Source organism: Rattus norvegicus, chromosome 15, assembly GCF_036323735.1.
Source record: "Rattus norvegicus strain BN/NHsdMcwi chromosome 15, GRCr8, whole genome shotgun sequence".
NCBI classification, from domain to species: Eukaryota; Metazoa; Chordata; class Mammalia; order Rodentia; family Muridae; genus Rattus; species Rattus norvegicus.
The window spans coordinates 34,558,397-34,584,088 of NC_086033.1; the positions used below are offsets into that span (position 1 = coordinate 34,558,397).

General features: G+C 46.3%; 1 protein-coding gene across 2 annotated transcripts; it reads left to right on the forward strand.

Moving 5' to 3' along the window:
• The first annotated feature begins 812 nt into the window (after positions 1 to 812).
• Atp12a (ATPase H+/K+ transporting non-gastric alpha2 subunit) lies at positions 813 to 25,470 on the forward strand. 2 transcript variants are annotated; one of them, NM_133517.2, is made up of 23 exons: positions 813 to 1,099; positions 1,777 to 1,929; positions 4,062 to 4,121; positions 6,633 to 6,833; positions 7,580 to 7,693; positions 8,438 to 8,572; positions 8,697 to 8,814; positions 9,048 to 9,316; positions 10,256 to 10,454; positions 10,599 to 10,708; positions 12,033 to 12,167; positions 15,124 to 15,316; positions 16,801 to 16,976; positions 17,811 to 17,947; positions 19,545 to 19,695; positions 20,862 to 21,030; positions 21,119 to 21,273; positions 22,696 to 22,819; positions 22,998 to 23,143; positions 23,738 to 23,871; positions 24,047 to 24,148; positions 24,583 to 24,674; positions 24,812 to 25,470. In NM_133517.2, exons 1-23 carry the CDS (start codon positions 1,091 to 1,093, stop codon positions 24,838 to 24,840), a joined length of 3,111 nt encoding a protein of 1,036 aa, NP_598201.2. In that variant the 5' UTR covers positions 813 to 1,090; the 3' UTR covers positions 24,841 to 25,470. The 2 variants fall into 2 exon arrangements, with proteins under 2 accessions (NP_598201.2, NP_001288593.1); NM_001301664.1 differs by lacking the exon at positions 813 to 1,099 and having other exon boundaries at positions 1,349 to 1,929.
• The last annotated feature ends 222 nt before the right edge of the window (positions 25,471 to 25,692 follow it).

A 25,692-nucleotide genomic window follows, 5' to 3' on the forward strand; every position in this document is an offset into this window, starting at 1 on the left:
GGAGAACAGAGCTATCCATCTGTGTCCTGGAAGTCCTACCGAAGGCCTGGCTCTGCAAACCCTCAGCCTGCTCCCCCCCCCCCCCCCCCCCCCGCCCAGGAGCTCTAATCTAACCTTCCTAAAGTCCCTGCACGATCCCTCCCAGGTCCTCTTATCCTCTCAACTTCCAATATTGTCTTCCAATAAAAACCCCAGATTTTTATTTCTTTTCTGGATCTTTGCAAAGTAATTCAGCTACTCTAAAGTCTTTGGCAGTTGGCCTAGACTGCTCTAGCGTCTCACTTATCGAAGTAAATGCAGTCTAGAATTAGTATTTATTGCCAGGTCACCTTAGATAAGATACTTGCTGCTAGAAACTGCAATCCCCCACCCCACCCTCATTTACACATTTTAAATAAGTTCCTTTATTGGTAAGGAAACTGCATTTTTAAAAGAAAGTAGGTGTGGATTTTCATAAAAGCTTCACAGGGCGTGGATGTGCCCCAGCCTTGCAGGAGCCCCGGGTCCAACTGGCAGACAGACAGTGGCGCTTGCACGGGGGCTGCACGCACCTGGCGCGTGCCACTGTTGTTGCGCAACCGGCAGAACCTAGTCGCCAGATCCGCCCTAAAGCAGACCCCGCGTCCTCCAGCCAGGTATCAAGAGGAGTCCCCACTTTAGAGCCTCAAATCCCTGGCCACCAATCCTACTCCACCCAGGCTTGCGCGCACTCGGGTTTCCTATCCCAGGGGCGTCCCTGGTGCAGTGAACTGTGTCGCCCCAGGTACGTGGGCGGAGCTCGCAGCATTTAAGGCGCGCTCCACCTCCCAGGGACAGTGGCTGGTGATCGGCCGCGGAGGTGCTTGCTGCGTCCGGGTTGGCGCCTTGCTTCTGCAACGCCAACATCTTCGCCTTCACCACTCAGGGACCCGGACCTCAACACCCGCCGCGGCCGCGGCAGCCGCCACCAAAAGTTCAGACTTGATTCTGTGAACCACAGTCCGGCGCGCGCTAAAGCAACGCGCATCTTCACGCCTATCCGGCTCACCTCAACAGGCCAGCATCCGGTGTCTTACATCGTTTGCCAGCGGGTTGGACCACCAGCCACAGTATGCGCCGGGTGCGTTATATCTCCACGTCTAGTGAGAACCTTAGACGACCATCGGAAAGCGCGGGAAAAACAAAAAGAAATGCCTGGTCTTGGAAAAATAGGGGGTGGGCGATCTTAACACCAAACTCACTCTCAGCCACCAAGAATATATATGGTAAAAATTGGGGCAGATAGTGTATAGAAATTAGTATAGATGTGTAGGAAGGGTCCCCAGGGTCGCCAAGCCAGCAGCACAGCAGCTGTTCTGCAAGCTCCGGGTTGGAGGTGACACTTGGGATCTGTTGGATGCAAGGTGGTCTGAAAAGCCACACTCGCAGTGAGCCTATTTGAAACTTCACCGCTTCCTTAAGAAGAAAGGTGACACAGCTGGTGTGACCCATGGACCAAGGTGCTAGAAAAAATGGTAACTTTCCCACCTGCCCTGCCCCAGAGAAGGAGTTCCTTGCAAAGATGCTGCTGGGGCTGTACCAGACAAGGCTGCTGTCTCCACAGAAGAAGGAGGGAAATATTTTTGCGAGGGAAGGAGAGATACTTCCCACAGTTGGGTCCTCCGCTTCCTCTCCAGGTGGGGATGTAGGGGCCAGCGCTCTTTCCCTCCTGGGATCTCCCCACCCTCTAGGAGGAACTAAGCACCTCCTCAAGAAAACCTTTCTGGAGCTAATATTGCATCTCTGCTTCTCTTCCAGAAAACAGAAATTTATTCTGTAGAGCTCAACGGAACTAAAGACGTCAAGCCAGCAGACCAGAGGGATGACAAAAAGTTCAAAGGAGCGAAGAACAAGGACTTGGAACCCAACAAGAGTCACGAGAAAGAGGAGCTGAAGAAAGAACTTGATCTGGTCAGTCCCCTGAAGGCAAAAGAGTCTGGTGCCCCCTCACCAGAGATCTTGTCGTTATGACTTTGCTCTGGTAAAGAAAAAAAAAAATGGCGTCCATGGCGTGGGATATCTTCGAAGGATTCCAATCTCCTTGTTGGTTGGTTGGTTGGTTTGTCTGTCTGTTTGTTGTCAGAGTGTGATGTTATCTTTACTGGTTGTGTCCTGGTCTCCTATGTCCTTCTCTATCCTTGCTGCCAGATTCCTGAGTTCTGGTTGGAGGCAGTCCTAGATAGGACCGGGAGCTTAATTGTAAGCCCTGGAGGCAGAGCCGGTTCATCTCATTTACCATATGAGGTGTTATGTGTTCCTGGAAAAAGGCTGCGCTAGAAATAGACACGCTGGGCTTGGATTCCACAATCATAGTCTCAATCTAAACCCTTCTCTAGGATGGAGCTTAACTGGGCACAATCAAGCTACAGGAACTCCCCTCCCCCTCCCCCACCCTCGCTATTCCCTATGTAAAATGGGAAACAGTTTTCAAAGTCTGGGAGGGTGGGGGAATGAGCAATGTTTTAGAAGTTAAGTTTCTTTACGGAAGGGTGGTATTATTATGCCGCTGGGTGATCAAAGCAGATGGGTTTGATGAACAGCTACCCTGGATGTGGAACGTTAGAGATCCTTTCAGGAAGGCTAAAGGGAGCTTGAGGCTGGGCTGGCTCGTCCTGCGGTTCATTGGCAGACCTCAGAGCCCTGTGCTGGTTGGGCTACTGCCCGACTTATGCAAACTTATTCAAGCCGGGTTGCCAGTTGTTGATACCGGGGAACTTGGCATCCTGAGAACCTCATGAGGAACAAACAAATACTAGAAGTCAGAGCTGTTTGACTTTCCTGGAGCGCTTGTTAAACATGTAAAAGCAAACTGTTAGACTGTTGAATGCATGATTCCTGGTAGACATTTGAGGGCATGGCTCAGAAATTGGACTGATGTAAATTTAAATCTCAGTGTGACCGACACTCATTTTTCTCTTTCCAATCATCTATAACCCCAGCGTTTAGAAAGCTAAGGGTTCACAAGTTCCAGGCCAGACTGCACTGCATTCTGGCTGAGACCTGATTAAAGAGGGAAAACTCAATGCCTATCTGTTAAGGTTGCAGATAGGATTAACTGAGCAAAGAGAAGTACTAGGTAACACACAATTATTAAGCCTGTGTGTCTCTGGCATTTGGGATGGAAACACAAGGTTTGCCCTTGAGATCGCTACTTGGATATATGCCTATTCTCTCAGAAGCCTGCTAATTTTTTATTTTACATATGTCTACTTACCTATACTATATTTGGAGACAGGGACTTGCTGTAAAGTTCATACTGATGCATGCTGTGTGGCTCCGCTGCCCTTGAACTTCAGGACTGTTTATGGGCTTCCCAAGTCCTGAGGTTACAGGCATGCTCACCATGCTCAGCTCTGCACACAGTTATGCCATGAATTTCTCTTTAAGTACTTTGAATACGGTGTAGGGAAATCACTCCCATGATCTGACCCCATTCTCCTGCTTCATTGTAAGAATGAACCCCTTGCCCTCTTTCTACTCTCGAAAGCTCTTCCCAAGAGTCCTGCAGTTTGTGATATGATGCTTGAATAATTTCAAACTTTGATCTCTGTGCAAATTAGAGCCTTGGAACCAATCTCTCTGAATGACAAGCCTGTCCTGGTCTAATTCTTAGGAGCAGAAAGAGCCCCCACAGCCACAGCCTTGCTCCCCCTCTCCCTTCCCTCCTGCTTTCACCCCATGTGTACATTGGCTTCACTAATCACTGCCAGCCAGCCTCAGCATCCAGGTCTGAATGAAGTGTCCAACTAGCTCATGGCTATAAGATGACGATGCATAAGCTAGAGAGCAGACTGAGGCAAGTAGGCAGTCTATTGCTCATAAAAAACCAAGGAGAGTGTCTGGGTGTCAATGGCACTGTGTGTACTCACAGAGCAGGCAGGGCTTCAAGACAAGGTCCCCTGTACCAGCTACTCACTGCTCAGCCTTCTCCTCCCTACCAAGCTTCCTGTCCCCTTCTATCCTCTGTGCTACTTCCAGCCTTTTAGGTGGGTAGAGTCTTCTGGAATGATGTCATTTACTCCCTTTGCCTCTGTGAATTTCAGGATGATCACAGACTCAGTAATACAGAATTGGAACAGAAATATGGTACCAACATCATCCAGGTAAGCCAACAGGGGACTGAAGGTCTGAGGGAACACACATCCTAACTATGCAGATTGGTGTACTCAGGCTGGGGTAACTTGGGGCCACACCTGTGAAACTACCCATTTTCTGGATGGTTGGATCCTAAGACAAGCCACTCCACCTGCTAGAGCTGGCCTACCTGACCCAAGGCCCCAGCCAGGCTCCTCTAGAAGCCCAGACACAAGCAACAAGGGAGCTGTGATCCCCAGAATGGTACACACCCTCCTTAAGATCCTGGCCGCAAGTTGCTTTATGAAGCAAATGGTGCACAGGATTCTTTATATTGGAGGCTGGGGAGGCCACTGTTGGAAAGTGAGGTCCCAGAATCTCCATCTCAGAGTCCAAGGTACTAGAGCGCTTTAGAACTTTACAAAATCTTCACTACAAAAGTGTTGCTTCCTTCTGTGGATTCAAACCTAAGTTCAATTTCAAAAGTTTAAGCCTCTCTTAAAAGTGTACTTATTTATTAATTAATTAATTTACTATTTTTATGTGTATGAGTGTTTTTGACTGCGCATGTATAAATATGCCACATGTATGCAGTCCACAGAGGTCAGAAGATCCCCTGGAACTGTTACAGGTGCTGTGCATTGTAATGTGGGTGCTGAGAACCAAGTCCTGGTCTTCTATGAGAGCAGCAAGTGCTCTTGTATCTCTCTAGCCCAAAATCAAACCTCTGGACAGAAAATGAATATTCATTTGTTCAAATGAAAAAAAAAGAGAGAGAGAAAACCTACTATGTGGTTCACACTGGACTGGCAGCAAAGGCAAACAGGAGTAGGCAGTCCTGGCATTAAGACAGCAGATGTATAAGCAAGCTTAACATTCACTTTATACAACTGGAGTGACAATGGAGAGCTTGAAACTGTACAAAGAGAGATGGATAATTAATAAACAAAGGGGCCAGAACAGCCTACAGTATCTGAATGGGGTTGAGAATGACGATCCAGATGTAAGTCTGAGGGATGCCCCTGGGTCGGATAGGGTAAGAGTGGGTCAAGAGCAATCTGGGTTTGCAAGACTGATGTGTGTGGGGGAAGGGCTGAGGAAAGGTGAGGTATAGAGGTGGCTAGGGAAAGCCTCACTGAAAGCATCGCACGCTTCCATGATCAGCTGAGGGAGAGGAGCTACAGTAATTGTATAAGCAGACACAACTTCTAGATGAAAGTAATGTGACCAAAAAAAAATTATGTCTGAAAAAAGGTGTGTGTGTAAAATAAAAAGCTGGAAAAAAAAAAGGAACAAAAAGATAGGGTTGAAAGGAAGGTCCAAAACAGGGTAGCCCAGGAAGAGAGAGAGAGAGAAAGAGGGGCTTGGTGGAAGAAACAGATTCAAGATATAGATGGATAGATGAACAGATGAGTGGGTGAGTGGATGATAGATAGATAGATAGATAGATAGATAGATAGATAGATAGATAGATAGATAGATACACATGGTGCAAGGGGATTTGACTTAATTTCCAATCTTGTTTGCCATGTTAGAGGCAAGAGGAGAAGGGTAGAAGTGAGAAGGAAAAAAGATACAGCAGAAATGGCAGGGGGTTTTATTCTGAGTGATGTGTTCCAGAATCCACAAACAGTGCAGTCCCTTCTGTCATGGCACACTCTTTGCATGGAATAGATGACAGATACATCCCCTCCCGCCTACTTTAGAGCATCTCTAGATCATTCACACGTAATGTACTTTGGACGCTGTGTAAATGGGTGTCATGCTGTACCGTTTGGCAATAAGGGACAAGGGAAGTGGTTTGTGTGTGTTCAGTGTGCACGCAACCATCACAGGTACTATTAGAAATACCTCTGGAATGGCCTTGTGGAAAAGTTCAACAGCTACTGAGAGAAGGGGCTCTGGAAAAAGAGCAGCAAGAAGACGAGTTGGTACCTCAGAGTCTAGTGATGCAGCAAATATGTGAGTCACTACCAAGCAAAAGCACTGGATCCTAGAGCAGACTCAAAATGAACAAAACAGAGATGTTGCTCCTAGCTTAAACAGAATTAGAAAAAGATATGCACACAGTGTTTTCTATGATAGTTTGTGCTGGGTGTGGTGGCATATGCACGTGTCAAAGTAATTAGAAGGCTGAGGCAGAGAAGGATTGCAAGTTCAAGGCCAGTATGGGCTACATATCAATGTCCCAAAATAAAAAGTAAAATTAGGGTTAGGGTTAGAGCTTAGAGGTACAACATTTTCCTAGATCTGGATGCAATCTCTAAGACACCATCCAGGATAAGAAATCGTTTTTGGAGACAGATATTTAAACTAACTTAAAAATTTTGTTAATGTGTCCATATTGGATATCACATGGTACCCCATCAATAAAAACAAAAGTAATCTTTGTTAAGAATAATAATAAGCCAGAGTTGAGAGACCAAGGTATCATTCCCATTTCCAGGGCCTTCTCGGGCAGTGTTCCTGCCTAACCACAACCTGCAGAAACATGAGGAGTGACTGTCTGTTCCTATGCATGTTTTTCTTGGCTTTTTCAGGGTCTCTCCAGCGTCAGAGCTACAGAGCTCCTGGCTCGGGATGGGCCCAACACTCTTACCCCTCCCAAGCAAACTCCAGAGATTATCAAGTTCCTCAAGCAGATGGTGGGGGGCTTTTCCATCCTCCTGTGGATAGGTGCTGCCTTGTGCTGGATCGCATTTGTGATCCAGTACGTCAACAATTCCGCATCCCTAGACAACGTAAGCAACCATCCTGGGCTTCCCTTTGTTACGGGGAAAAGCAGTCATCAGGTGTGGCCATCAGTGGACACAGTGCTAGGCTAAAGCTAGGATTCTATCACCCGCCAGGCAGTGGTGAATATGCAGACATTCTCCCAGCTCTGAAATGAGTGGAATCTCATTTTCAGACAACATAGTTGCGGGTTTTAGAATACAGACAAGGCACTTAGTCCACGATGAGGAAGAAAATCACTAGGAAGTACTTTGAGGAAGCTCTTTCCCTCAAAGCTAATCTCTCCTTTTCCCGTGGAGGGCAGCTAAACCTGCTCGCATCCCAGTGCCAAGTGCAAAGAGTTGAACTGGCTGATGCCACACTAAGAGAGAGAAACCAGCTCCCAAAAGCTAGGTGTTGCATGTGGCCATTGATGTTAAATACCAGACAGGCACATCTTTGGAGGACATATACATGGTCCTCAGGCTGGCACGGGGCAGAGTGATTGATTTCAGGCTGGGGAAGGGGTGGTGAATATGTGTATATGTAAAAGAAGATATCTGAACATTAGCACAAAATTTATTTCCTCCATGTACACCTGTCTCCATAGACTGAAGGTAATTCGTGGCAATTCTTTCAGTATCTCTGTATTTGTGACTTACCACATGGAACTGGGTAGGAACTTTCTACTTTGGCATCACGCTGTTAGTCAGGCTAGACTGTTTCAGATGTGGGGTTTTCTGCTTCCTTGACTACTGCCTCTCCCCCAACCCAGGTCTACTTGGGCGCCATACTTGTCCTGGTTGTTATTTTAACGGGGATTTTTGCTTATTACCAAGAAGCCAAAAGCACCAACATCATGGCCAGCTTTAGTAAGATGATCCCCCAGGTGAGTAGGAGCCATGCAACTCTGGTCTCTTCCTGAATTCTGGGTAAGGAGGCAGCTGTGGTCTCACTCCTCACTGCCTGGGGCATCTTGGTCAAATTAGCTCAGGTCTCCAAATCCTAGTTCATCACAGAATTGAAGTGGTCGTGGGGCTGAAGTGAGATCAAGGAAAACACTCAGATCAAGGAAAAGAAGGACAGAGCATTAGTCATTGGGCGACATATTCTGAACTATTTTGGACAACCTCTCAGATGGTTCTAGAATGTTCCTCACCAACAGTCAAGGAGATCCATCGGTCTACTTTTTTCAAGGAATCCTTGTGTCTGTAGCTAGGAAAACTCTGGCCCTGGGTGAAAGAACGGGCAGCTAGAAGGGAAGATTCTGAGTACACGAGATGCCTCCTACAGCGCCAAGAAAGAAGCAGGGCGCTCCCTCATTAACGTTCCCCTATCGCAGCAGGAGTCTAGCTCTTTGGCTGGTTTTCACCTGCCTGGCCATCCAGGAGGGGCCTCACCTTTATCATCTGCCTTGGTTGTGTCTGCCAAGCAATGGTAGACTTTTCTGGTTCCAAGAACAGACCTCAAGAAAAATTAGTTCTTGGAGTCTGTGAAGCAGTCATTAGCTTTGCCCTCACCACTCTGACAGCCATGGGTCCACAGCCCCCACTCCAGGGTTCCATAGGTGCACAGTGGGAAGGTCACAGTGCTCCCCAGATGCTTAGGTGTCTGTCATGGCTTTCGTCCACAGCAAGCTCTTGTCATCCGAGATGCCGAAAAGAAGGTCATTTCAGCAGAGCAACTGGTGGTGGGGGACGTTGTGGAGATTAAAGGAGGGGACCAGATCCCTGCAGACATCAGACTGGTATTTTCCCAAGGGTGCAAAGTGAGTATCAAGGACATCTTCCTCCAGGAGACTGCTGGGAGGTACCCAGCACTCTCTCCCTGTTTTGAAGAAAAAGTAGGGACTAAAGTAGCTCATTTTGAATTACTTTCAAATTTTCTTTCAGGTAGATAACTCCTCTCTCACTGGGGAATCTGAGCCCCAGGCTCGTTCAACTGAGTTTACCCATGAAAACCCCTTGGAAACCAAGAACATAGGCTTCTATTCCACAACCTGCCTGGAAGGTAAGGCCAGCTGGCTCTCAGGGGTAAGGCCAGATGCCTCTCCCTCTTGGCTCTGAGGTTTTCATCCCTCCAGTCCGTTGCTCTAGAGCTTTTCCCAGGGGAAAAAAAATGCAGAATTGAGGGGACCAGAGAACTATGTTAGCCTTTGTGTTGTCAAGTGCTGGCTTCCTCTGCAGCCCGCCAGAGAGGGCTGCGAGCAGAGCTCCTAGGGTAAAATGTCTTCTTCCCTGCAGGTACAGCAACTGGCATTGTCATCAACACGGGTGACCGTACCATCATCGGGCGCATAGCCTCCTTGGCTTCAGGCGTTGGGAGTGAGAAAACACCCATTGCCATTGAGATCGAGCATTTTGTCCATATTGTGGCAGGAGTGGCTGTGTCCATTGGCATCATTTTCTTCATCACCGCCGTGTGCATGAAGTACTATGTCCTCGACGCCATCATCTTCCTCATTAGCATCATTGTGGCTAACGTGCCAGAGGGCCTCCTGGCTACTGTCACTGTGAGTTTATGCTGTTAGAGAGACTGCACCCCGACACCCATCATTGTGGCTGTAGAACCACAGTTTCCCCATCTGCAGTGCCACACACCCTCTCCTCCTGAGACCACCATGGGATGGTTTCATAGAGAGGTAGACAATAAGAGTTGTGATGTTTCTGACATCTGGGCGCATCGTCCTAGAAATTTTATATTTTCAGAAGATCTAGGTTAGTTCACATAGGTTATTTCACACCCCCTTTTATCCAGAGAAGATAAATGTCAAGCCCCCATGTATAGAATTTCTGAACACAACACATTCCCCTAATTGTTTTTCTAAACCCCCTTTCTCCACCCCTTCTTTTTATAAAGGAGTTCAACCCCTTTCTTACCTAACCTGAGACTGAGCCCTGACTCTCTCCTGTGTCCTTTTACCCAGGCCCATCTAATTCAGTCATTAGACAAAAGCTCCCTCTTGCCCATGGGAGAGGGAGGAGGGTTCAAATGCTAGCCATTTAACTACAGGAGCAGTGGCCAAGTGCTGTCCAGACCAAAGACAGGAGAAGAATGTTTTTGAGTTCCAGGTCTCACTCCTGGTTTTTTGTTTTGTTTTGTGGTTCTGGAGATTAAACCCATCACCTCATGAATGCTAGGCAGGCAATTTATCACAGCCCAACTAACTGGGCTCACTTTTGAAGAGCATGTGTCAAATTGCATGAATTATCTTTGTGGCCTGTGGACTTTCAGGCACTTTCTTCAAAGAATATAGAGATAATAGACATGTCCTATATTTAATCTATTTTTAAGATTGTGGTTAATAGGGCTTTGGGGTGGCTTTCAACTCACTAATCCAGACTTGTAGTTGTAATACCATGTCTGCTCCAGTTCTCCCCCGAAAGTCAGTCCCAGCTAACCTGAGTTCAAAATGATTGTCCCTAAAGCATCATTTCTCCCCTCTTGCTAGGTTACCCTGTCACTGACGGCAAAACGGATGGCCAAGAAGAACTGCCTGGTAAAGAATCTGGAGGCAGTGGAGACTCTTGGCTCCACCTCCATCATCTGCTCAGACAAGACGGGGACCCTGACCCAGAACAGGATGACTGTGGCTCACTTGTGGTTTGACAATCAGATCTTTGTGGCTGATACTAGTGAAAACCAAACAAGTGAGTTTTGTGGAACACCCAAGCCTAAAGACAAGGACCCAAGCAAAGGGGCTGGTTGAGGCTCTCTGGTCTTACGGGAAGGGTGTGACTGGGGCCTGTCAGACCCATCACCCACATTAACCACTGTTCTCTCTCTGTGTCCAGAACAAGCCTTTGACCAAAGCTCTGGAACCTGGGCTTCCTTGTCCAAGATAATAACACTGTGTAACCGAGCAGAGTTCAGGCCAGGCCAGGAGAGTGTCCCCATCATGAAGGTAAGGCTGCTGACACTCTAGGTCTTATGTCACAAGGAGCATAAGGTCACTCTATTCTATTTGTGAGCTTGATTTAGTCTCTTCCACTGGGCAAAGTTTGCTCTAGTAAGAGCAAATCTGGCTCTGGAGATGAGCAGAAGGTCTTTCTCACTCCATCTATCACTGAAAAATTACAAAGGGTACTTGTCAGAAATATAAATTCCCTCTCATTCCCAGAAGCAAATGTGTCTTGAATTTGCTTTCCTGACTTCTGGAAGCTAGGTGGACATTATCAGAGTTCCTTGATAAACAAATGTTATTTGCTGAACTACAAATTATAGTTGGATGGAAGTAAGAGGTCTGATTTTACATAGCACATTCTCCTCTTGACTAGAATACAGGATATCAAGTGGTCTTAGAACACTGAATAAAAAACACAGTCCTACCTTCCTCTTCTTCCTCCTCCTCTTCCTCTTCCTCCTCTTCTTCCTCCTCTTCCTCCTCTCTTTCTCTCCCTTCCCCTCCCCTCCCCTCTCCTCTCTCTCTCCCCCTCCCTTCCCTCTTTTCCCTCCAAAGCTGAATGTGTCCCCTTGTTATTTCTGTGCCCGGTCTGGCTTCCAGTCAACAGGATGTCATAATGTTTGCACTGACATAGTCATTCTCCTTGTCTTTGGGCCAAAGGTTATAGAAATTATCTTTGAGTTTCTTCTTTCCAGTGAGCCACCAAGTTCTCCCACTGTAGGTTTGACATGTACACAACTTCACACGCTAGATGCAAGATCAGTACTTGCATCTAAGTTGCCAGACCACCTCTTATTGGCCTCCTTACCTCTCACTGACCCCCCACCTCTCATGGGCCTCCCAGATTTTAGCCTTCCTTTCCATCGTTTTCATCTGTCACTAATTTTAAAATATTGATTGGTTTTACCTTCACCAAAGTTCGCTTAATTTTTTTCCTGTGAGTCCCTGTTTTCTACTACTTGAGTCTTGATGACAGACTGCTTACCACACACACCTGTACTTCTGTCCCTGGCAGTGCATTCTAGAAGGCTTTATCCCCCACCCCCACCGCACCCCCTAATATCTGTCTCCTACTCATGTAGACCATGAAGCCCCACTGCACAACAGAGCTCCTTGCTCAAACTCCTGTTGTGCCTGTAGGTGGCACCATTGCTTTATATTTACCATGGTCCTGGCCCAGCCACCTAATGACCTTGTCTCTTCAGCTAGGTGATAAGTTTAGTCAACCACATGTTGGTGTGGTAAAGGCAAGTTGATTTGTTGAAAACAGTCACAAAAGAACTAGGTGATGATGTGCTGTAAGCATTTCTCTCTTGATTCCCAGAGAACTGTGGTTGGAGACGCCTCAGAAACTGCTCTGCTAAAGTTCTCAGAGGTCATTTTGGGTGACGTGATGGGAATTAGGAAAAGAAACCACAAAGTGGCTGAAATTCCTTTTAATTCTACCAACAAATTTCAGGTGAGTTTCCCCTCACACCTGGCAATCTTTGTCACTAGAACAAAACAACTACGGCACTCACCCATTTGCTATTCTCTATTTGAGACCAGACCTGGCTTCAGAAGACCTTAGAGGGGTGGGAGATAGGGTCACAAGCATTAGTCAAATCAGGTCAGGTTTTCCAGTGGTGTCATTGTTCTCCTCCTCCCCCCACCTCCTTTTTTCTAACAACCAAAAAAAGACATAAAGCCAACCTTGCCATCCCTGAAGTAAGGTAGAAAAAGAAAAGCAAAGAGCTTCTTAGGGTCTGCTCCTCCTAAGAACAGTCCATGTGTCTTACATTGTGCTCATAGACAGACAGACAGACTTGGAATTCTCTCTGTTTACACAGCACTGACATATTAGATAGTGTAAGTCATCTACAGGTCATTTAAGGATTATCGGAAATGTGCCTAGCTCCTGTGTAAATACTATGTCTTATAATATAATGGGTATGAGGGGCATCTTAGATTTTAATATTCTTGGTCTCTGGAGCAAATCTTCTAAGGAAATAAGAACCAACTATATAAGCCAGGCACTTTATTTGTTTCCTTGTAACAGACCTATGAGGTAGGACCAGTGAATCCTAATGTATAAAATAGGAATAAAAAACCCTTAGAACATGTTGTGATCATAGTCTCACAGTGTCAAGGTAGCACTGACCAGTTTTAACAATCTCTAAAATCTGTACAGAGTCTACCTCACAGATGCAGAAATGTCATGTAAGTCACATAAAGAAGCTTGCCTGAGACTGCCCTTGAAGCAGGCAAGTCCTGAGAACCAATCAAATTATGTTTTATTTCCATCCCATATTCCATTGGTTGGAACCTCCTTTTTACCCACTGTTTAGGAAGAGCACAGCCATCATTGTCTAGTTGTTTTGAATGGCTCCAACAATGGCAGTAACCAATCATGTCTGTCCTCTTCAATTCAGACCCATAACTTGCCTCCCAGTTTCCTACTGCAGATGGGACTTCCTGCAGAGTGCCAGGCTGAGTGAAGGATGTGACTTGAGCTTTGAATAAAAATGTAGTCATAGTAGGTGATGTCATCATTGTGTGACCATGATATGTGCCAGCACACCTCAATCTAGAGCTTTTTCTTTGTAGTGCTGGGGATTGAACCATGGGGTCTCACATGTGTTAGGCAAACTGAGCTCTGCCCAACCATCCAGAAAATAGAGGTGATAATGGTAATCAATACAGGAGGTTCTTTGGTTTGGACTAGGATGGGTTGGGTTAAGTTTTTATTTAATTGGTTGACTTGTTTTTTCTTGGTCACAAAAAAAACCTGGCAAATCCATTTTATTTCTATTATTTTTTAAAAGTTATATTTATTTTTGATTACTCAGAGTCTAGTAACTACTGATTTGAATCAACAGTGAATCCCAAAGTGGTAGAAATTTTCTGTATATTTTATTTTTTCAAAAAAAAATGTCAAAAGTTTCCTGGCCTGGAGCATCTGATTTAATGGTAGAGAGTTTGTCTTACATTTACAAAGCTCTGAGTTTAATTCCTATTAAGCACTGAAAAGCTCTCAGGGAGAACTTTCCCTCGGGATGGAGACCCTCCAACTCCAAAGACCAGACCGAGACACCACAGGATACAATCAACAAGAGGATTTGGTTTATTGTCGGGATACACAGGCACAGGCACCTGCGGGCGCTTCAGTCACTCGGGGGACTGGCGCGCCCCACGGAACCAAGGATGGGCTTTTTATAGGATTTTGGGGAGCAGAAGCAAGCATACAGAAGCAGATGCATGGTTACAGGGATATAATTGGTGGATTCTAATGTGGCAAGGGTTCAGCCCGGGGGCAAGTTTCCTAGCTACCTTCCTGAAACATAAGGACTGACTCGGCCCCACAAGGGTTCAGCCCGGGGGCAAGTTTCTTAGCTACCTTCTTGGAACATAACGGCTGACTCAGCCCCCCACCAGGGTGTGGGACCTCTCCGGGGGCTTTTTTCATTGTCAGGTGCTCAACCGCAGTCGTCCTGTTGCCAGGCCTTCAACCAAACACATCCTGCTTGGCAGCCGCTGTGTACTCAGTGTTCTTCTAACCTTTCTCTGAACCAGTCATCTTAAGTACAGCCTTGCAAAATGGCGTTACTGCTGCTAAGCTGGGGTCTTTCAGCACTATTTAAAGGAGGAAGAGGAGGAGGAAGAGAAGAGGGAAGAGGAGGAGGAGAAATGTCTGCTTGTAACAACAGTGCCTTCTTCTCTACATTTCTGCCATTTCCTCTTATGTCCAGATAGTAAAACTATATCCATCCTGAGATAGAGAGGCACAGAAATTCCTACTGACCTAGGAAGCTCAGCATTTACAAATGGCTGCTCAAGGCTGGGGAGATGTCTCAGTCTGAGAAGCAGAGACAGACAAATCTCTGGAATTTACTGGCCAACCAGCCTGGTCAACTCCAAGCCAATGAGAACCCTCAAAAACCAGGATAGAACACACACACACACACACACACACACACACACACACACACACACACACGTAAAGTGCACCTGCACATACATGTGCACTCAGACACATACATACACATGCACATACAAAAGATGGCTGCTGCACACCACTAGGAGGGAGAAGTGAGACCAGGGCTCTTCTAGTCCCACCTCTCACAACACCACTTTCCATAGCTTATTCAAGCATGAGCACACTTGGCCTCTTCAAAAGGCCTTAAAGAGCCAGTGTCTGTTTGAAATACAAGCAGTACCTAGTGTGGGTTCCAGCTCGACACGCCCTTCTAGCTTTTTAATTAGTTACAAATACCAAAACACAGGCCACACTTGGGAGTGCCATGTTTCTTTCTCCTCTTTTATTCTTTGAGGGCAAATGGCAAGAAAAAAAATGTTCCCCCTGCTTGTCCTGTTGCTAACTGGAAGAACCATGGTTAAGACGCCATAACTAACCTGCCTGTTCCATATCCTCCCAGCTCTCCATACATGAGACAGAGGACCCTAATGACAAACGCTTCCTCGTGGTGATGAAAGGAGCCCCTGAGAGGATCTTAGAGAAGTGCAGCACCATCATGATCAATGGCCAGGAGCAGCCACTGGACAAGAGCTCTGCTGATAGCTTCCACACAGCCTACATGGAGCTGGGCGGTCTGGGCGAGCGTGTGTTGGGTGAGTGTAATAGAACATCCGTGTTTACCTCCTGAGAGTCATGGAAGAAGTCCCACTAACCAGCAGAGTAGCCATGGCATCACATGGATCATATAAAGAAGAATGCGGGGGCCTGGAGAGTGGTGGTACATTTATCTAACATGTATGAGGTCCTGGGCTCAATCCCTGACCCTGAAAAAAATAAAAGAAAACCATTGGTAAACAAAAGAAAAACATGTAAGAGACAACACTGAAGAGGATGAGGGTGATTCCAGACATAGAGACTTTACGGAAGAAATCACATTTAAATTGGGCCTTGAGTTGCAGAATTTGAATGGGGGAAAGGAAAAACAGCCATGTGAGAGAACTGCAGAGGCCAAGAAGAAGAAAAAAGGAATGAGATTTATGCTTATGGTGGAGCAAGTGGCCCATAAAGTGTCCCAGGATGGATGAGCTGGAGTAGCTCCGGGAAACAGGGCTGAGGAGACAGATTGAAGCCACGGTCCTTAAATATTTGCTGAGGAACTGGCATTTTGTCTTACAAAGTTAGGAGAGAGCTCGGAGCTCACAAAGGTGAGCAGGTCAGAGTCCCACTCAGGGTTTGTTAAGGATCATCCTTGCTGGAGGCGATGGGAGGAGAGACGCTGGTCTCACTAAGAGGCAACTGCCTTCATTTCCCTGAGCAAGGGAGCGGGTGGGTATTTGATACAAGCAAGGAATATGAAGGAGAGTCAATCAGTGAGACCCTATGAGGCAAGTGTTAAGACCCTGCAACTTCCTAGAAGGGAATGGTGACTACAGAAATGATCAGTTATCTCATTTTACGAGCAGTGGAAAGGGAGCCAAGGAACTGAGATGGGGCATCTTGGAGATGGATGGAACTTTAGAAATGCCATCTCTGGAGTGATGTAATGGGGCAGTGTGTTCCACTGTCGGAATCATGGGCTGACCAAACGGCACCTATTCAGAGCTACAGAATGATGAATTCACAGCCCATGGCTGATAAGAAGGCTCATTAAGCACCATGAAAGTGCTTACCACTGGACCCGGAGTCTGTGGAATGTGTGCCTCCACGGGCTCTTCGAGTTTATACAGCAGCTAAAAATGCATAAACGAGATGCTAATAATTGGAACACACACTACATGACCCACAGCACCAAGCGATCTTTGCAACAAAAGATTGGCCTCTGTGTGACTAGAGTCACTCTAGGAACCTCCTGTTTGACCCCTCGCCTGCTTACTGAAACGTGAGAAGCAGTGAGCCATGATTACGTGATGAAAAACCTGAGGGAAGTCAAATGATCGTGGAGATCTACCAGACATAAGAATGCCTTTGACCTCAACCCCAGAGGCTGAAGACGATGGTCGTACCCAGCCGCTGCTCCCTAGTACCTCCCATACGTTAAGCATGTCCTCCACCACCAAGCCACACAGCCATCTTCTGACTCTTCCTGCGATCATACTTTATCCCGGTTTCACTTAACCCAAGTGCTTTCCTCTTCCAGGTTTCTGTCACCTCTACTTGCCAGCAGAGCAGTTCCCCCAAAGTTACATCTTTGATGTCGACTCCGTAAACTTTCCCACTTCCAACTTCTGCTTTGTGGGGCTTCTGTCCATGATCGACCCTCCTCGGTCTACTGTGCCAGACGCAGTCTCCAAATGTCGGAGTGCCGGGATCAAGGTGAGTGCTATTTTCCCTCCCTCTATGTTCTATCGGTTTCTAAGCATAATCATCAGAGCACAGCGTCAGTCTTTAGTTATGTTCAAGTGGGCGTCATCATTCCTGTTTTAGACCTCTTCCTTTATGCTGCTGAGATTTTGGTAACTGTCCCCAAAAGCAGGACAATGTGTGTAGGGTGAGTCAATGCAGTGCCTATGGTGAGAAGAACTTGCTGGTGCCGTGAATTAGACATTAGATTGCCCTAGAGCAGCGGTTCTCAACCTTGCTGATGCTGCGTCCCTTTAATACGTTCCTTGTGTTGTGACCCCTAACCATAACATTTTTTCATTGCTACTTCATAACTAATTTTGCTACTATTATAACTTGTAATGTAAATCTCTGATATGCAGGATATCTGATGCGTGGCCCCCAAAGGGTTGAGAACCACTGCCCTAGACTATGACAGTTAATAAAAGGTTTTAGTTTACTTTCCATAATCTATTTGTCTTCATGATTTGGAAGACAAACATGAATTTCGCTTCTGTGTTAGCATTAGGACTGTTAAAGCAGCACACAACTATCTCTAGGAGACACCCATGGGCCCTCTTACAAATGAAAATGCTGGCAAAGCTGAAGGCTTCCTCTAGAGTTGGGGGGCATATGTAAGAAGCCTGGGAGAAAGGGTGGCCCAGTGCATCTGTCTGGTGTCTGACATCCAGAGTTGCCCATGAGTAAAATCATCACTCTCTAGGTCCTGCGAGAGTAGGCAGTGTTTTGGTAAATGTTGAACCACAAACCCCTACTTAGCCAGCAAAGCCCCTCACTACCCACGAGTTTCTGTTGTCTGTGTTCCAGGTTATCATGGTCACAGGTGATCACCCTATCACCGCCAAAGCTATTGCCAAGAGTGTAGGAATCATATCGGCCAACAACGAGACAGTGGAAGACATCGCGAAACGCCGCAATATCGCTGTGGAGCAGGTCAACAAAAGGTAGCCACAGAACTGATGGAGCAGACGTCAAGTCCTTACCCACCGGGCCCTGTTGACCAGAGATTCACGAGCGAGAACAAACCATCCTCTGGTTCACACTCTCCCAGGGCAGGGATATGTTGGCTTGGCTTATAATCTACATTCATTCGTTCACTGAGAACTTTACTGAGTGTCTGGTACACGCCAAGCACATTAATACCCTTGCCTGGTATTTCAAGCTTCAGTGAGGTGAAGTTGGCTGTAGCTTCACGATAGGCTGTGCCCTATAGAAAATGCATATTGTGTGGACATCCCAGGAGTGCATTGAGAACGATTAAGGTAGCATCACTACGCAAGATGATCCTACGGGTCCTGCATCATGGATTGGAATTAATGTGCACCACAGGACAGCACACTCCATGCCCAGCTTAGAAAGAGTAAAATAAAGAGAAGATGAAATTACCCTCTATTGACCGAGTTATAGAATTAAGGATGTTGAGAATCGTTCTGGTCTCATGCATACCCTACCCCCACCCCCAACAGTGAGCATCTTAGGAATTTATTTGCATATTCAGTGGAGTCGTGCAAACATATTCTCTTTCCCTACTTATCAAGTAGAACGGAAGCTTCGTTCTGTCAAACATGTCTGTCTGCCATCTAGCCGCCTATCCTTTTTTTAACTCATCTATCCATCAATTCTTTCAACATGGCTGCTGCCTTCCAGCTACATACCAGGCATTATATCAAACACCAGAACAGATGCTGTCCCTACCTGTTGGGGAGCCTCCCATCTAGCCAAGGAGAGGGGGGAAAAAACAGATTTTATGAGGAGATATTCGGGGAGGAGCTGCCTAGGCCATGAATGGCATAAACAATCAGAGACTTTAGAATGGTGGGTTGAGGAGGTTACCACTGGGATCTTCTCCCTTGAATCTGGGAGAAGGAAAGAACAATGACCTAGATTGCCCAGGCACTGATGCTTGGTAGGAACACAAGGCTGCCAGGTAATAAATTATTACCAGGTGATCAGAGTCCCTGGGGACGGTTGGCAAATCTAAACTTGCCATCGCTCCTTCGCATAAATAAACAGCCTTCTGCAAAAAAAAAAAAAAAAACAAAAACAAAAACAAAAAAACAGGGGCTGTGGCTGGTTTATTTCTTTAGGACGGTCACACATTTAATGCCAGTTGCTATCACATTGCCCAGAAGTGAAATGGGCAATTATTTATTTACTTATTTATTCTGTTTGCTCTTTTGTTTACTTTGTCAAATCTAGGCTAGTCCTCTACCACAAAGCCACACCACATCCCCAGCACAAATGCACACTTTGTGTCAATAATTTTTATATATCTGCTTTGTCAGCTCTGGCTTCATAGCCACCTACATAACCACACATCCAGGCAGCTATGAGAAGGAAAGAAATGTGTTTTCCTTCTTCGGTGCTTGCCCATCTCTGGAAGGAAGTCTAGTTGACATTTTATTCCCATTGTCATAGGAAAACAGGAAATGGCCTCCTGTTTCAGCCTCAGCTAATATCTTGGCAGGGAAAACGTGCCCAGAATTGTTTCACTACATGATCTGGCCTTTGGCTTCATCCGGTTTCCTCTGGCCCTTTTAGAGAAGCTAAAGCCGCTGTGGTGACTGGCATGGAGCTGAAGGACATGACCCCAGAACAACTGGATGAGCTTTTGACCAACTACCAAGAAATCGTATTTGCCCGGACATCACCCCAGCAGAAGTTGATCATTGTGGAGGGCTGTCAGAGGCAGGTGGGTCAGCAGCAGCTCCCAGAGGACCAGAAGGCCTGGCTCTCCACTGGGAAATGTGGAGCACATGTTGGGAGGACTGAGGTTCTGTTCGTCTTTGAGAGCACCCCATAGCCACACATTATATGTTTTTATTTTGTCACAAGAACATGGGCCCTGGTGGAGAAGACACTCAAACACTTGTGACTGTGATTGGGTATAAATATAGAATGGCTTTCTAAGAGTAAATACATATAATGACATAAGTGAGACATAAGAAATGGCCATCCTTGGTGGCTATGGGGAAGGAGTTCCTGGAATACCTACAATCTCAAAGCACGCTACCACTTAAGTCCCATCTCTAAAACTGATGAATGTTATTATAGAAAGTACTCACATTTTGTGGACTTTACATCATCTCCAGATGACTCATAATACCAACTATATTGTCAATGCTGCGTAAATACCTGATGGTCCATATTGTTTGGGGGAAATAACATCAAGAAAATCTATGCATATTTACTATAGAGGCGATCTTCTTTTTCAGTATTTTCCTTTTTCTGTCTCCCCCTCTCTCCTCTCCTCCCTCTCCCTCTCCCTCTCCCTCTTCCCCTCTCTCTCCCTCTCCCCCTTCCTCTCTCCCTCTCCCTCTCCTTCTCCCTCTCTCCCTCTCCCTCTCTCTCTCCCTCTCTCTCTCCCTCTCTCTCTCCCTCTTCTTCTCCCTCTCTCCCTCTCCCTCTCTCTCTTTCTCTCTCTCCTCCATCTTTGATTATTGAGTCATGATTTTCCTGTGTATGTCAGGCTGGCTTCAAAGTCATGATCCTCCTGCCTCAACTTTCTAAATACTGTAAAGCATAAGCATATACCACCACAGACAGCTCTCCTCTGCTTTCCAGAATTTTTCTGTATGGATGGTGGAATCTGTAGGTTGAGAACTCCATGAAACACGTGTTTTTCTTGGGAATACACACTGGAGTTCTTGTTTTAACTTCTTCCTTTGCTTACGCCTTTGTCAGAGCTTCCTATTCTGTCTTCTAAGATCGTCCATCTTTATCTTTTTCTCCCCAAAGAGGTGCTTTTGGCTCTAGTAGTTCTCCATCCTCAAGATAAAAGGAGTAGGGGTCTGCTTCCTGGTGGACCTGTGGTGTCTTTATATGCCTCATTCCTATTTTCCCGCTGGGTCTGCACAGGACGCCATCGTTGCCGTGACGGGTGATGGAGTGAACGACTCTCCAGCACTGAAGAAGGCAGACATCGGGATTGCTATGGGGATAGCAGGTTCTGACGCTGCTAAGAACGCAGCTGACATGGTCTTACTAGACGACAACTTCGCGTCTATAGTCACAGGGGTGGAGGAAGGTGAGTGCGGTCTTGGGGGGTGTCTTCTGGTAGCCAGGTTTCCTGGGAGACCAGAAGCAAGTCCTATAAAGAGACATACCGTCCCTAGGTCGCCTGATCTTCGACAACCTGAAGAAAACCATTGCGTACACCCTGACAAAGAACATCGCCGAGCTCTGCCCTTTTTTGATCTACATCGTTGCTGGGCTCCCCCTGCCTATTGGAACCATCACTATCCTATTCATCGACCTGGGCACAGACATTGTAAGTGATACTAAAAGATCTGATAACAGACCCAAGGAGATAGAGGTCATACCTGTCGCCTCCTGGAGCCTTCTATACCACTGGCCATTTCTACCATCTCTAATGAGCTCTCAGGTGACACTTGTCCTTCTGGTCCATAGACCATGCTTCCCAGCAGTGGACTAGAGACCTGTCAAGTGTTTGGAAATGAAAATCATTTTACCCCATGACAAGAGTTTTAGGATAAGAAGCAGACTTGATCTCCAGTACTGAATTTTTTTCTTTTAAAGACGTGAGTTCTGACCTCTCAAAGAATATACCATCGTCAGTTTCATCTCCTGTTTGGAGAAGTGATCACACAATCATGCTCTGGGAAAGAGGTAGTGCCTTAAAGTGATGGCCCCACAGTCACCCATGTTAAGTTAGAGCACGGTGACCTGGAACTGCCTAGCTAAACACAGAATGGAATAGTGGGTTTGTTCTTTGTTGTTTAGTTGGAACTGGCTCTTCTTGCAGGAGGGGCTCTTGTGTGTGTTCATCTGATTTTTTCAGATTTTCGTTATTATTTCCAACAGTCACCCATCTAAGAATTCCCATCTTCCAGCCTGTGTCCATTTAGACAAAGCCCCATGAATGTTCCCATTTGGCTCTGGCTTACCTAGGCCAAGGAGAAGAAAACCAACAGAAAGCGATCCGAAGTTACAGTACAAAGGTGGCCCTGACCGTGGCCTCTGTCTTCATGTTTATATAACATCTAGGTCTGACCCCTGCATTATGGGAAAATAAAAGGTGTTTTATCTTTGAGGGAGGACCTGAGATATCCTTCCTGAACAGAATGTTTTCATACTCTAATATTCCAGGACCTTCTACACCTGATCATTTACTCATCCTGCAATGACTCTCCAAATGTGGACCAATTCTGAAATACAAAATCCCTAGCCCAGTCCAGACTTCCCACATTGGGAAGTCTGAATGTAAGGATAGGGCTCTGTGTTCTAAGGGCTTTCTTAATGGTAGGACCTGTGAGAGTACTACCGTTGTACGACATTGCTTGGTAGTCTAGCTGCACGCCAAAGGGGAAGGATGGTGTTTTATGGCATAAATGGTGGCTTTTTTTAAAAATTTGTGCTTCATGGTTTGTTTCAAAATGAGCTTTATGGTGATTTTAAAAAGCAGGCTGACTTTTTTTAAAAGCCCAGATCCTTATTTATGCTTCTGGTAAGCACCATTGTGCCACTGAACCACACTGTCACTCCCAAAGCAGATTGATTTTAAAGATGGATATCTTTTAAATCCCATATAAACAATACACCCTTGTTATCTGCACCCCGGATATACTCATTCCCCATCCTCATCACCCAGTTACTCCCACCTCTGGCTCACCCTTGCTTACCAATGCTCTGCCTTCCAGGATTTGGTTTCATAGGATCTTTCCTTCTCTAGATCCCCTCCATTGCCTTGGCCTATGAGAAAGCAGAAAGTGACATTATGAATAGGAAACCTCGCCACAAGAAGAAAGACAGACTGGTGAACACGCAGCTGGCCATCTACTCTTACCTTCACATTGGTATGAGGAGGGTGTAACATCATTGGTCATCCCCTACCCATGCCTCACTATACAAGATCTCTCCCAAAGAACTCATTCCAGTCCTAGGCAGGGTGGGAGGAAGACCCAGAAGAGCACAAGACCCAGCAGCTCTCTGGGCCCAGCATAGCACACACATCTGAACCCTTCCCTCTTTCAGGTCTCATGCAAGCTCTGGGAGGTTTCCTCGTCTATTTCACTGTCTATGCACAGCAGGGCTTTTGGCCCACTTCTCTCATCAACCTGAGGGTAGCATGGGAAACAGATGACATAAATGACTTGGAAGACAGCTACGGGCAGGAATGGGTGAGTCAAGAGTTCTTAGGCCAGCACCACCTGGTCCTTCTCCTCTCTTCTCGCTGCCCACCCACACTGTCACAGAAAACCACTTTCCTGAAAGTGATTGATGAGGCAGACTTGGCTGCTTCTCGGTTACAAAGTCCTGAAGATCCCTGGTAACAGTGACTTGGTTTTTGAGAAGGCACAGCCTCATCTCTCAAACTCACTTTTAAAAAAATGTAATGTATGAATGCTCCGTCTACCTGTACATCTGCATGCCAGAAGAGGGCATCAGATCCCCCTAGAAATGGTCTGAGCCACTATGTGGTTGCTGGGAATTGATCTTGGGACCTCTGGAAGAGCAGCCAGTGCTCTTAACCCCCAAGCCATCTCACCAGCCCCTCTAACTTACCTTTTGCATTAGTTCCACAATCGCTGTGGAAGTGTAAGCAGTTTAAGAGCTTCAGTGGGGTAACATAAGTTAGTGTCTTTTCCCTTATCATCCGTTTCAAGATAATTTCCTCCTGAACACAAGGAGATGGTCCAACCCTTAATCTAGGTGAAGTGGGAAGAGAGAGCCAGGTTTCCTCCAGGTTCTCATCTTCCTCTTCCTCCTGACAGACAAGGTATCAGAGAAAATACCTGGAATGGACAGGCTCAACGGCTTTCTTTGTTGCCATCATGATCCAACAAATTGCGGATCTGATCATCAGGAAAACCCGGAGGAATTCCATCTTTCAGCAGGGGCTCTTCAGGTACCTCCATGTCTACCTTCAGGGTAATGAACCTGTCACATGGGGATAACAAAAGTCTCAGGACCCTCGAACAGCCCACACCTGTAATAGATGAGGAGTTGGCTTGGCCTGTGGCACTGTCTCCTGGGCGCGTGACCTTGGGAATTCAGCATCTGTTCGCTTCTGTGTGTTTCAGAAATAAAGTCATCTGGGTGGGGATCGCCTCACAGGTCATCGTTGCACTGATCCTCTCCTATGGTCTCGGGAGTGTCCCAGCTCTGAGCTTTACCATGCTCAGGTGAGTTGACCTTCGGTGGCACCAAGTAAGAAGAAGCCAGCTTCACTTCTGAGCTATCACAACCGGAATAAACACTAGGGGTTCCCACAGGCTCTTCTCCAGTCTTCCCAAAGAGATTAAATGGATCCCAAACTGTGGAAACCCATCCCTTCATCGTCCTACTTCCCAGTGGAAGAAAGGGGGTTTCCAGTCCTAACTGGGCCATCACCACTCTCATCCAGCAGGCTTCCTCAAAGACCAAGGTTGATTTTAGCAGTCCCAGCTGGGCTTAAGTAAGGACCTTGGCAGGTCTGTGCTGTGTGGTGTAATATATTTGTCATTTCTAGTGAAGGGGAAAACTAAGAGAGAGCTTCCACCCCTGCCTCCACCATTGACCAGGGTCTGGGCTGTCTCTTTGGATAAGCCAGGTCTCACTTCCCTCTGTTTGTTTCCAGGGTTCAGTACTGGTTTGTGGCTGTGCCACATGCCATTTTGATTTGGGTGTATGACGAGATGCGAAAGTTGTTCATCAGGCTCTACCCTGGAAGTGAGTAATGATATAAATGAACTGAGTGTTTAGAAATGGGACCAGCTGTACCCTCTTGTTCAGCTCAATGATTTCTGATGCTTGTGCCCTGCACCCCACAGGCTCTATTTCTGATTTACCTTTTCCTACCTCTACAGGCTGGTGGGATAAGAACATGTATTATTGAGACCATGTCACTCACAGGTCTCCCAGTGGCCTATCAGAGGTGTTCTTCTTCAAGTTTGGCTACACCTTCGGAGATCTCTGCACAATGTGAATGCTACCAAACCCCACATGAGAGAGACTTTTGGACAGAAAACTGTATGAAGCATACTTAGGTTTTGTATTTTAAAGCTGAGATTTAACTGTTTATATAGAATGTTCATCTCTATGTCTGCCTCTTAATTTTAAATGATGTGAATTTCAGATATCAGCATAGGGAAGGATATATTTATGTGTATGTAAAGGTCACTGTGTTAAATAGCCTTGTATATCCAAGGCATGTGCTGGGGTCTGCCCTAAGCTAGACTATGATTCCTCAGGCCTTACTTTCTTACTCTCCTAGAGGCCCAACAGACCCCCTAAATCCACCAAGCAAACTTTCTGTTTGCTGGAGTTTAACCTCAGCAAAGAGTACCAGTGACTTAAGCAGTAATATTTATTTCTAGTAAAACATTGTCAAGCTCTCGCCAGCAATCATTTTGTGTCAGTCATGTGTTGTGTTGTAACTGTTAGATGTATTCATGTGTGACATGTGTGACTAGATTGGCAGGTCCAGTGAGGCCTCGTTTTTAAGTAAAAGATGTTTTCTAAAGCCAAGTGTCATTGTGGTGGTATAATCTGGGGGGTGTTTCCAAAATGCAACACACAGAGCCCAAGAAGATGAAATGTAATTTCCGTTTTGCTTTGGGATTTGTTGTCCTTGTGGATTTCGTGGGCTGGTTAGAGGGTTTTTGTTCTTTCTCCTATTTGCCCATGGATAATCTGCAAGCATAGAGCTTTCCTCTTGAACTCTTCCTGCACAATCCCTCAGGTGGGG